The sequence below is a fragment of the Primulina tabacum genome, chromosome 12 (genome assembly GCF_025594145.1).
Source record: "Primulina tabacum isolate GXHZ01 chromosome 12, ASM2559414v2, whole genome shotgun sequence".
Taxonomy (NCBI): Eukaryota; Viridiplantae; Streptophyta; class Magnoliopsida; order Lamiales; family Gesneriaceae; genus Primulina; species Primulina tabacum.
In genome coordinates, this window is record NC_134561.1 from 4,191,651 (window position 1) to 4,205,316 (window position 13,666).

Below are 13,666 nucleotides of genomic sequence, written 5' to 3' on the forward strand. Positions count from 1 at the left end.
AATTGTCGTTGCACGATTGTGTTATTCTGGTAGTTGGATTGCTTTACTAGTTTACTGTTTTCAGTATGTTCATACTGATAACTTCCATGGTTTTCCTTTAAGATATGTTTGTTTCCTTTTTCGAAAGAATAGATAGTTTAGTTTTCTCTCTGATCGTGCATAATCTATCTGTCTCGTGAGGATAAGTGTGTTATCATCATATCATGTTAATGAAGTTGGTGGCACTGCCTAGAATGAGCTCTTCTTGAATGCTAATGGCTTCTGATGTGTCGCCCACTTGTTTACCATGTTCGTTGCATGCGAGCCATGATTAGTATCCTGAAAATGAAACGAGGAATCTTTCTTTGTCGTATTCGTGGGATATTTAGGACGCCTGTCGACTAAAGATAGTATTATCATCTTCTCAATGGTGCATTGAGTAGAGGAATTGACTTGACTCGAACTTTATTCAGCAATGGTGGCTCTTCGAGGCTGGATGTAGGGACGCCCTTTTTCTATTTTGTGCATTCTAAAGGGACTGTTAATGGAGACATCGTCATTCCAATGAACGTGGATGTCAAAAATGGGTAACAAATAAAAGATGGAAAAAGTTTGTGGAGATTTGGTTGACTGGTTTGGTGATGGTCCTACCCATGAATAGAAAACATGATTCTTGATATTTAGGTAACATATATGATCATATCATGGCTCTTTTGTTATCTGTTAACTTTAAGTAGGCATGTATTTTACGAGGACGTAAATACGACTCGATGTATATAGGAGATGTGGTACTTATAAATATGTAGGATATGACAGACGATTAAGATTTGACCGATACCATCATTGTTGATCGTAATAAATATGGTACTCGTATTCTATTTGTTGATGAACATATCTAAGGATGTAGATGTATATTCGATACAACACGACATGACTGCGTGGTTATTTTACGAGTCTAGGTGCCTCATATGTAAGCATAGCCATTGTATCTGTTACTGTTTGTGGTTTCTCTACTTGCATCTGTGGGTCATCTTCATGTTTATCCGATTTTTGTTTGATTGGTGTTCTTTTTGTCAGCCACTTCGTTAATCTTTTATCTGCTTTCTATGATGCATTGCTGATGCATTGATGTCGTTTGATTTTCATGGGGTTCTGATATGGCTACCCGATGTGGAAAAGGGAGAGGGGGTGGGGGGGGGGGGGGTGGGGTGGTGTTTGATATCCCAATCAAATTAAAAAAATTAAGTTGTATGCCTAATATGACGTCTTCATGTTCTGATATCAGATATTTGAAGGTGAGAATGGTGGCAGATTGATAGTGATAATAAATTTTGAATTAGAGTGATGAATTCATTTGAGAATGATTGAAAGTAGAAGCACATAGTAGGGAACCCAAGATTACATGACTAAATTATTCTGCGGGTTATCATAATCTTGATTCTTCTTCTTTTACATAGAATCAAGATGATGAATTAGTATTTGCCTACTGTACGCGAAAAGTTAGTGTGATCGCGATTGTCATTATCGTCTCAATCAAGATCATGCCAAGCATGAACTTGATTAAGTCGAGTGGATTGGATTTGACTAAAGTTTAGTGTGAATCCATCTTTTAAAGACTGCATCAAGAAAATATTTCAAAAGCTCAACTTTTGTGTAAAGCCATGTGGAGCTGATTTTATATGATTCATTTGTGGCCTCACTTGATTTCTGGTGCAGTGTTTGAGTTGGGTGGGATTCACTTTACTGTACCGAAAGTGCCAAACATGAATGATAAAGTTAGGGGGAGTGGACCAACGCCTATTATCGAAGTGACGAGTAGTTTGATTCCACGGACCCGAAGTATCGAGTTCGAGTCATGTGAGTGGAGAAGTAGACGGTCGGAAGAGTTCTCTTCCATGATGTGTTTTAGCATCAAGAACTCATTTCTAAAGATGGGGCGGCGTCGCATGTTTATGGCGTAGACGACGTAGCCATGTGTGCCCGATTGACCACGAAAACAAACATCGTGACATGTTTGCATATTCTAAATACAAAATTGCTTACATTTTTCATCATTTCAAAGATCGCCAAATTGTGTATGAAATGAGTCTTGGCTAATGAAAGCGACTGGTCGAGGGTGTTCCAGTCCCTGTCGTTGCACAATTTGCAGCAGAGAAAGACTTGTGAATGAATAATCACGTATTTTTTTTTTATCATGTCCCGATACTATGCAGCAATGCTTATATTTGTGCATGATGCTTAGGGATCCAACAAGATTTTCAATTTACTGACATTAACACATTAATTTATATAATTTATTACTATATATTGATCGGGATGTTAATCATATAGGTAGTATTCTCATCCACTCAGCAAATGACACGTATGTTGAGTGATGAATCATGTCCACTCATCCTTACATCATGATAGGATGAATGAACATGATTTATCTACTGAGAACACTTGTTATGTGTTGAGCGTGTAAGGGCATTCATTACTCATGTGGGTAGCATTAACAAAGCCTATTAAAAGAGTGTTAGCGATAGATTATGATTTTAAAAAGGCGATTAAATTTATAGATTATGAAGAAGTACGAAGAAATAAAAAATGAGAAGTGTTTCGTCGAGCCGGATTTAATCGGAACACACTTTAATAGCTTGGAGCAAGTTTTTTGTTAGGATTGACAGCTAAGGATGCAAAGCAAGAAACTAACTCAAATTATAAGACGAGAGACAAGAAGATTCGCTCGTGCAAACCAAATCTAAATTTTAGCTGTCATTCATGTACTTTCTTTGTTACCAACGAGAATATATAATACACATACATATACATATACATATACATATACATATACATATACATATATATATTTTATGTATATAATATGAGAATTGAAGTTGTCCAAGTTGTAATGGTCGGACTGATGTCCGACTGGTTATTTCTGGCCGGGTCACCATATTTATGGCGTTGGATGTTAGAATCTTGTCAAAGTGGTTGGGTTCTCAAATTCCCAATAATTCTCTCAAAAATATAATAAAATAATATTTTGATATTTTTTTTGAGAACTAATAAATTTTTTATGACAATCAAATTTGTTATCACTATTCTTCGGTGCGCACTGTGTATACTCTTGGGCGCAACAAGATTGCTCGACTAAAGGTTGGAGGAGAATTGAACTCATGATAATTGACCAAACGTTCATCTGGTCCACCAACTCGGACACTTAAAAAGAGAGGAATTGATTGTTCTTTTCTCCATATATAATATTGATGATTTCTTTCTGGACATATTATATTATAATTATTTTTTCGTGCGGGAAAATCTATCGACATATGGTGTGTTGAAGATTTTGATAATGTAATAAATAAAAGAGTAATATTGCATGTACAACTAAATTTGTATCGTCATTCTTACAACGTAAAAAATTCAATACAAAAATTTTATTTATCAAAATCTCATAACAAATTAACACAAAATGTCATCAAATAATAACAAAATCTTACGATATAATTGTTGTAAATATCATTATACGATATTTTTGTTGTACCTTTAGTATTATTCTTTGATGAAAATGGAAAAACAAGTGGTGTTGAAATTGCTAATGTCTCCGCCCATTTCTCTAATGTTTTTAGAATCTTCCAACTTATTTAAAAAATAAAAAAAATCTTTTAGCTCGCAAAACTAGCATAACAATGACTGTTAAAAAATCGACGTCACGTCGAAAAAAACATTAAATTTTTTTTTCTAAAAATAAAAGAAAAGAAAATATAACATATTAAAATTGAAATTTAACTACATAGAGTATCGAAACTACAAAGACGCAAATATATATGACCAAAATTATAAATTTACCTTTATAAAACATAATCCGGTTGAAGTAATTTTTTCGAGCAAATTGTGTTCGATAATTTTTATTTTGTTACGATTTTATAGTAAAAAGAAAATTAAAGGAAATGGTATGCAATTTTGTGGAAAAAATTAGGTGTATTTCCATACCATATTTAGTTACTATAAGGATCTCTCGTGAATAAATTAAACGGTTTTATAACATAGTCATCGCCGGAGTTATAATGTACAATGTATCTAAATAATATAAATTTCAATTCGTCCTACCAACACTTTATCAGGTAAACCCGTTGCACATAATTTGTCCATGCAATTTACATGTATAGCATAATTTGCAGGCTATTGTATGAGTGCAGAAGTTTACTCAATGTGCACTGAAGGATAACGAACGCAAGATTCACCGTCATAAAAAAATAAAATTTTATATTTATTAAAGTTTTCGAATTTTAATTTAATCAACTCACACAAAAATACTCGCGTTGCCATGAAAATTTTACGGTACATCATTTGGAGAAATCTGTTAATCAGATATATGTTTCTGATCGTATATTTCATTATGGTTCTATGATTCCGAGTTTCCTTTCCTATGTGATCCCTTTGAATTCCACATTCGAAGCCACGACGACGACGACAATTACAAAGAATTTTTATTGTTGTTGATGTAATTTTGTTAGCATCTTTAAACTATAAATTTTGTGACAACTTGTTACTAGCAACTTTAATGTACGTGTACATCTTGAACAACACAAAATTATAGTATTTTTTTTTTAAGAAATACTATAATACGTACATGTATACAGATGAAAGTACGAACATTTGGTACCATTCTTAAATTTCACATGGCATGGCTGTCCAAATGAGATAAAGTTTAGAATTTTTATATCTGTAATTTTTTTTTTTTAAAAAAAAACAAGAGAGCATTATCAACTTTATTCAGTATTTTGAGATATTAATGAGTGATGGTTGTCTGAATTGAGGAGGGACAAGATGTTTCTTAAAGCAGTATAACTAGTTACCACCACTATATTATATATATATATATGTATATATATACAAGATGTTTCTTAAAGCATATATATATATAATATATACATATATATACAATATAGTGGTGGTAACTAGTTATTCTTAAAGCATATATATATAATATATACATATATATACAATATAGTGGTGGTAACTAGTTATACTGCTATATATACATATATATATATATAATATAGTGGTGGTAACTAGTTATACTGCTATATATACATATATATATATATATAATATAGTGGTGGTAACTAGTTATACTGCTTTAAGAAACATATATATATGTAAAAAAAATATAATTTTTTATTTTGCGTTTGAATGGAGTGATTTATGTTTGGAGAGAGATATTCGATGGATGAATTTCGATAATTCATTTTGAGAAACTTTTGAGAAACAAAAGTAGTCAAAGGAGGAGTTTGTTACAATTAGATTTCGAACTCAATATTTTGTCTCAAATTTAGAACATTAGTATCAGATGAACTACAATTTATCGGCTATTCTAAAATAATTTTATATCCGATATATTCATACATATACAAAATTAAAACGGAAGTAATTAGAGTTCTCAAATTTGTGAGAAAATGAGGTAGGAAATTGTTGGGATCAAAATTAGATTTTACAAGATGTGAATAAACTCTTTTAAAAAATTTTAAACTTTGATTCGTTCTCAAGAAGTTTTTAGGAGTTAAAAAGATATTTTGAACAACTAGTTTTGTTGGACTACTAAAAAATAGACAAGTGCGGAAACGGTCTGATTTACTAGTGAAAAATAAATAAAGTGTTTGACAATTTAACAAGAAACAACTTGAAATGATTTGTAAGAATGTAAAGTGCGTAGTGAAATAACACAAGAATTTTTATGGATGTTCCGAGATTACACACTTAAGTCATCCATTCTTCCACTTAGAAATGTTTTTACTAAAAGAATTTGATTTCACAACATTTAGTAACAACCCATTTCAGCTAGAAATTATCAATTCCAAAACTGAAACTCTCAGTAATGATTTTACAAATTTGGATATTTAAGAACTCTATGTGCACCAAAAAAATGATATAAAAACCCAACGGTCACATTTAACGCTTTACAAAAACACAAAAAATTTGTGAGACGGTATCACGAGTCAATTTTGTGAGATAGATATCCTATTTGAGTTAATTTTATATTTCCTACAAGAAGTGGAGGGAAACGGTTATTTAGTGTGACACATGTATAATCATCATATGACTACCCATCTGCATATTTATTTATTATTGTAAATATGAATATAATTAACTCGTCTCGCGTATAAAAAACTGTGAGACCGTCTCACAAGAGACCTACTCTTGCAAAAATGATTACCTCAAACTGTTATAAAAGTTTATTACTGCTCATTATAAGTCATTTTAACTTCGATTTTTGGATATTACAATATGTAAATCCTTTATTATCCCGTCTCAATGTATAGATCCACATTAATTACATATGAATTTATATATTTATATGTAGATTAAACAATTCTATCAAGGATTTTATTTAATTTAGTATAAATCTTAGACACAAAGTGTGTGTGCGTGCGTTTATACGTAATGAGGTAGGTACATGTATCTCTCGACTCAAAAAGATAAGAATACAAATTTTTTTTTTTAATAAAAAAACCATGTTATGTAATTTTCACCTAAAAAGTATTTAATTATAAATATAATAAAATCAAAACTCAAAAATATCAATTGAAAAATTGTAACAAACACATAATTCTTGAAAAATAAGTATCTTGTGAGACGGTCTCACGAATCTTTATATGTGAGACGAGTCAACTCTACTGATATTCACAATAAAAAGTAATACTCTTAGCATAAAAAATGATACTTTTTTATGTATGACCCAAATAAGATATCCGTCTCACAAAATACGACTCGTAAGACCGTCTCACACAAATTTTGCCATTCTTGAAATAAAATTTACTGTGTGTGAACGAATTGCGATTCAACGCGGTTTAGTCCCGATTGTATCGAGGGCGTAACAGGGGCTTCCCCACCCCCTCGTGCACCATATCTATCTCATCGACAGCGGCTCGCCACCGAACTCTCACCATCAATTGAAACCATGCATGGTCCCTGTATATTAAAACATTTAATTATTTATTTTGTTTAATTTATGAAGTCTGAAATTATAGAATCTGAAATAAAATTTTAATATTTTTTTTATGTGAAATGCGAGAGACGAAATATTAATTATTTTGATAATGAGTAAGTTTGTTGTGAGACAGTCTCACGAATCTACATCTGTGAGATGAGTCGATCTAATCCATATATGAAATTAAAAGTAATATTTTTGACTTAAAAATAATATTTTTATTGGTTTCGACACTTATGAGATCATACTCAGAGATAATAGTTGTCCGGAGATGGATTCATATGGTTAGAAATACATTATTGCCTTTTTTTTTTATTATTATTACTCACGGCATATATATTTCTAATTGATTCATAATAACTATGAAGTGTTAGATGTTTGACAAATATATAAGGTCGAAGTTGATAAGTAATGTCGTGAGATGAGATAATGCAAAAAATATTAAGGTAGATACATTGAAGTTGAACATTGTACGAAGCATGTTAGTAGCTTCAAATTTATTAATTAAGTTTTTGTTAATTGAATCAAATTTCAATTGAGGTTGTCTATAAGACGACATGTGAATTATGGAAGGTTGAATTTCGAGTTTGGGACATATATATGAATCATGAATGAGTATGCTTGTCTAAGGTATGTGTTGATAATCTACAAAAAACAAGTTAGACTCGAGGATCATTAATGAGTATTTAATTGGATATGCCAAAAGGTCTAAATGGATATATATTTTACTACCCGTCACAAATCATAAGGTTTGTGGAATCGAGAGATGCGAAATTTCTTGAGAATGACTTGATTAATAAGAGCAATCAAATGTAGAATATTGATCATTATGATACTCAATCATCCACGTAAATTACAAATATCGATCGTTGTTCACAACATCCCTCAAGTTAAAAAGTGTCTTGTAGAACCAGTCATACAAATTCCACAAATTGTTCATTATATAATACTATGGATCTTAATGCTCATCAAGATATTGAACGTTCGGTTGAACAACACTATCTAGCTTCGTTAGAAAGTCCTAATAAAACATTAAGAAGATATAGTGGAATTAAGATATCAACAATTTCAAGTGATTATAATTCGGTCATTCAAAAAAAATAGATGAGTTGAGTTGACAATTTTTCAACCAACCAAAATAACGAGACCGGCCTGTCAAACCGGCTCGTCTTCTGGCTATATCTTTTAATGTGTATTCCTTTTGGTTTGGACTCAACAAGAAGTTGTTCAAGCATGTTGACACTAGTGTCCATAGTTTGTTAACAATATCTTAAAATTCTCATTCTTCTAATAACAATATAAAATGCAAATTTCTTAAATTATATTAGCATATTGATTTATTTTATCTTTGAAATAACTATAATTTATTGTATGATGATGAATGATAAGTGCAAGATTTGCACTTAATTCGTATAAGAATTCATTTTGAATTATGTTAGTTTCAAACGAAATTATGCGTTCTTTGTTCGTTTTGGATGTCATTGCAGGAATAGATAAAAAGTGCACATAAAGCCAAGTAAATGCAAGAAAACAGAGCCGTGCACCATGAAGAATAGTCGAGAGCATGGTATTGAACATAAGTGCGCGCGCGGCCGCGCCACTTCCCGCGCAGCCGCGCACACAGGATCATAGGCGAGAGACCAGAAGCTTGCGCGCGGCCGCGCGACTTCACGCGCAACCACGCGCGCAAGGAAGCAACATGAAGACCCGAGAGGTGCGCGCAGCCGCGCCACATCACGCGCAACCGCGCGCGCGCAGTAACAAGCCATACGGCAGAATGGTGCGCGCGGCCGCGCGACTTCATGCGCAACCTCGCGCGCAACGTCCAAAAAATTTATAAAACGCGCGCCGCTAGGTCAGATTTAGAGGAGAGCCGCCTTGGGAAAGAAACACACGAGAGAAACGCCGTGTTGGAGAGAAAAACACACGGGAAAGAGGTGCAGACACGAGACGAAGATCCAGAGTGCGAAGAACGATCACGAATACGAAGAATGACGGATCTGGGGACGGAGACGACACCTCGGATTTGTCATCTACTCTCTCGCCTTTATATTTTCTTGTATTTCGATGTCTAAACCTTCGAATATGTGTTGTTTTTATTTAGAATTCATTATGAACTAATTTTCTAGTCTAGAGAATGACGTAACTTTGTGGATACGATGATTTGACGCAGTGGTTTATTTGATTGAATTCCGCTCTTGTTTAATTGTGTTCTATGTGTTTATTTCACTGCAATTTACCGGCCATAAATTGTTTGTTGTTTGATTAATTCTATAACTTGGGAGAGGGACTAGGATTATAGATCATTAGAGGCACATCGTTGAATGTTTATATCGTTCGGAAGGCGTATAACTTTAGCGAGGCTTAGGTAAGAACATCATTTGCACTTATCAATTAAACTTAGATTTTATTAGGAATAATTGAATCGAAGTTTGATTGATACAATTTATTCGTCACTTGGGAAAGGGAGAATAAAATAATTAAGTGTTCTTGGTCATTAAATAATTGGAATTCATGAATATAAATCCGACTGGGAATAATTATCGTGGAAACTTGGTGAAATCATTTCTCTAGATATTTTCTCTCATTGTTATTTCTCAACTCGGTGATTTGATTATTTATTTGTTTTCAATTAATTCGTTTAAGTAAACCAAATCTCTTTTAATTTTTCTAAATAAAGTTGAGACTATTTTAATTACAAGTATTGATATAATTTTAATTCACACTCCTCGTGGGATCGACACTTGTGCTCAAAATTACATTTTACTATAACTTGACGTCGTGCGCTTGCGAGCAATCAAGAAAACACGCAACAAAGAATAATTCAATTTTTATAAATTTATTGAGTTTATAATAAACAATTTATAAGTTGGAAAGGTCCCATTGAATAAAGAAAATCTATCTGGCCACCCATCATCTCCACCCTCCCTTCTCTAGTATACTCTATATATACACCCGCTGTGCTCACTACTCAAACCACACTTGTTCAATACAATACTAGCTCTGTAATGGCGGAAACCGGCGGTGGCTCAGACGTGGCGGCGAAGATCAGAATGTGTTCGGTGCCGGAGAAATTCCAGCTGCATTTGGCTATGCTAGCCTTGCAGTTCGGATATGCTGGCTTTCACGTGGTGTCTCGAGCTGCACTCAACATGGGCATAAGCAAGATTGTTTTCCCTGTTTACAGGAACATTCTTGCCTTGTTTCTCCTATTGCCCTTCGCTTATTTTCTTGAAAAGTATGTCCAAATCAAATCAATGATTATATATACAAATACAATGCAATCGGCCCATTCAATTTTTGAGCAAATATGTAAAGTTTGATTCATGATTTCTTTGTATCAGGAAAGAGAGGCCACGCCTTACATTGAACTTCGTCGTCCAGTTCTTCCTACTGGCCATTGTTGGGTATGATATTGTTTGTATATTATGGAATGAGTCCCACTCGTAAAATATTCGAATTTTCGTATGTAATTTTTGAATATGATCCGAAAATATTGATTCGATGTACAGGATCACGGCGAATCAAGGATTCTACTTACTGGGATTGGACAACACATCCCCGACTTTTGCTTCTGCGATACAAAACTCAGTCCCGGCCATTACCTTTCTCATGGCTACCATTCTCAGGTAAGTTGGCTACGTAGTTTATACTATTTATATATTTATGTGATATGCTTAAATATTGGAGACTACTTTTCCATTTCCATTGTCATTTCAAGAAACGGTTGGTGAGATTTCTGTGATGGGGGTTCAAATTTCGAATCTGATGTTTGCTTTTCTTGATTTTATACCTTTTTTTGGCAGAATAGAAAAGGTTAGATTAGACCGTAAAGATGGGATCTCGAAGGTGGCGGGGACGCTTTTCTGCGTGGCGGGGGCATCAGTGATCACGCTGTACAAAGGTCCCACCATCTACAGCCCCACTCCCCCGTTGCAAGCAACTGCGGCGGAGACGGTGCTGCTGGCTCTGGGCGACGCCAAGGGCAAGAACTGGACTTTGGGGTGCCTCTTCTTGATCGGCCACTGCCTGTCGTGGTCGGGGTGGTTGGTGCTGCAGGCGCCGGTGCTGAAGAAGTATCCGGCGCGGCTGTCGTTCACTTCGTACCAGTGCTTCTTCGGGGTCATCCAGTTTCTTGTCATCGCCGCTTTCGTGGAGAGGGATCCGCAGGCTTGGCTCGTGCATTCCGGCGCTGAGCTTTTCAGTGTTTTCTATGCTGTAAGATCCATCATCCACGTATCTTTTTGCTTTGAATTAGAAACTTTGATTTCAGAATTATCCAATAGGTGCACACAAATTTAACGGATTTGGATTTGGATCTTTGCTGTATTCAAAATACAGCACTTGGTGATTTACACTTTTTACACGAGATGATCACATGATCGTCTCGTGGACATCAAATCATATGAGATAAATTTAAAAAGTTGTCGGATTAAACGAGATGATTATGTGATCATCTCGTATAAAAAATGCACATCACTTGATGCTGTATTTTTAACGCAAGCGGAGGATTCAAATCCAAATTTAACATAATTTTTTTTTTTAAAAAAAATTTGGTGGGAAAAAATATACAATTTTTTTAAATTATATTTTAAGACAAAATAAACAAATTATACATCTTTAAAATTTTTCGTCACACAAATTAAACAACCAGATTCTATGCGATAGTTCGATGTTACTTTATTAGTTATTGGACTGTCCAAATTCAACATCAGTGGGATTATGGTGTTACACTAAACATGCGAGTCCCTAATTTCGGAAAAAATTAGGCCATCAGATCAATCTTTAATACATTTTTTCATGAGTCGAATCGAATTTAATTTTCTCCATGGATGTACTTAGAAGAGAGTCTCATTACTCTTTCATAACCCATGTTCTCCACACACAAAACTAGAACCAAGATTTTATTAATTAAATGTCAACTTACCACTTGCAATGTAAAAGGTCTCGTCTTTGTCATATTTTAAATATTAATTAATGCTTGGACTCAATTATGATTAAGCATTATGTCATGACAATAGTGGACCAAATTGAAGGGATTTATTAATATTTTTGTAAAAAAAAAATTTGTACAAGATATTCATGTGACCATCTGAATTCAAAACAGGATGACCCATATGAACATTTTTGTATAAAAATATGCGGACGAGTAATACTCGCGGTGTAGCATAGACTGAGCAGTATATTTTTATACAAATTAAGCAACCATGGTAAGATTATGATGAGCATCGAAAATGAGGTTTTGGTGAAAAATATCTGTAATAATTGTAATATATATGTTTGTCCAAACAATGCAAAACAGTGGTGGGACTTTAACACATGGTTGGGTGGTTGAGTTTCAAGCATGTGATGTGCCAATTGATGAGTCATTGTTTTCTGCCCCCTTCCCATTCTTTACAATTCAAACTCTTTGAAATCTTGAAATAAATGTCAAATTTGTGATTTATATACCCAAAAAAAAAAAAAAATTGAACTCTTTGAATTATTTAAAGAATTCGGGCCAATCTTGTTTCACTAATCGCTTTCATTCAGATAGCGATATGACGTTATAAACATCTGACCTGCTCGTTATCGCAAGTTATATATTTTTTTATTTTTTAAATGACAAGTATTTGACCTTACAACTTGTGTCGGAGCCAAGATGATGCGATTATTAGGAGGAGGTGTCTTTTGGTAAAGAGTGAATGACGGATCCTACGAATCTAAATACCAAAATCATAGATTAAAAACAATATTTTATGAAAACCCATTAATTTTTTAGAATTGCGAAATTAAATGTTGTTTGTTTAATAGAGTTGATTGCTCACATGGATTGATGTTGGTTGTTGGCGTAGGGAGTGGTGGCCTCAGGGATCGCATTTGCTGTACAGATATGGTGCATAGATCGCGGCGGGCCAGTGTTCGTGGCCGTGTATCAGCCCGTGCAGACTCTCGTTGTCGCTATCATGGCCTCCGTCATGCTCGGAGAGCAGTTCTACTTGGGCGGGTACGCTACACTACACTACATAAATTATATGTGTATACAGTTCTGATATGATGCACACCAATCGTACACACTTATGTAAACATCGATGATGTGACACTTATATGTGATTAAATATAGAAAATTTGTATATCTAATAAGTGAGTGTCACCTCATCGGTGCTTACAAAGTGTGTACGGTGTGTGCATCATATCAAAACTATATATATATTATGATAAAAATACACATGAAACCATCATCGGCACGACATGAAAATATATACACATATATGTATATATGGGTGTAAAATTGATGAAATATATAATTGTGATGTACAGGATAATTGGCGCAGCGTTGATTATCACCGGATTATACTTCGTGCTATGGGGCAAATCTGAAGAAAGGAAATATGCTGCAGCGGAGAAGGCAGGGATCCAGCACTCCACGGACAATGATGGCGATGGATCCACAGCGCAGATCACCGAGCCACTACTCCTACCGAAGTCGACAGGAAATGTTTGACCTTTGGAACCCTAACATCGACTTAAAAATGAAAAATAAATTCCAGATTTGAGTGTGTAATGTTATAAATTAGGGTTTGCTTTTCTGTTTTAAATGTGTTTTTTTTTTCTTCTTAATTTAGTGGGTTTTAATTTCGGTTTTGCCTTCTAAGGAAATGATTATCATGTATTATGTTTTTAACCAGGCAGTTTCGTCGTCCGATTAGACAACAATTTCACTTAAAATTTAAA

The 13,666-nt window shown here is 34.1% G+C and overlaps 1 protein-coding gene across 1 annotated transcript; it reads left to right on the forward strand.

Moving 5' to 3' along the window:
- The first annotated feature begins 9,916 nt into the window (after window positions 1-9,916).
- Window positions 9,917-13,666, forward strand: LOC142520901 (protein WALLS ARE THIN 1-like). Its single transcript, XM_075624059.1, has 6 exons — window positions 9,917-10,190; window positions 10,297-10,359; window positions 10,465-10,581; window positions 10,759-11,170; window positions 12,787-12,938; window positions 13,253-13,666. The coding sequence occupies exons 1-6, from the start codon at window positions 9,961-9,963 to the stop codon at window positions 13,434-13,436; spliced, it is 1,158 nt and encodes a 385-aa protein (XP_075480174.1). The 5' UTR covers window positions 9,917-9,960; the 3' UTR covers window positions 13,437-13,666.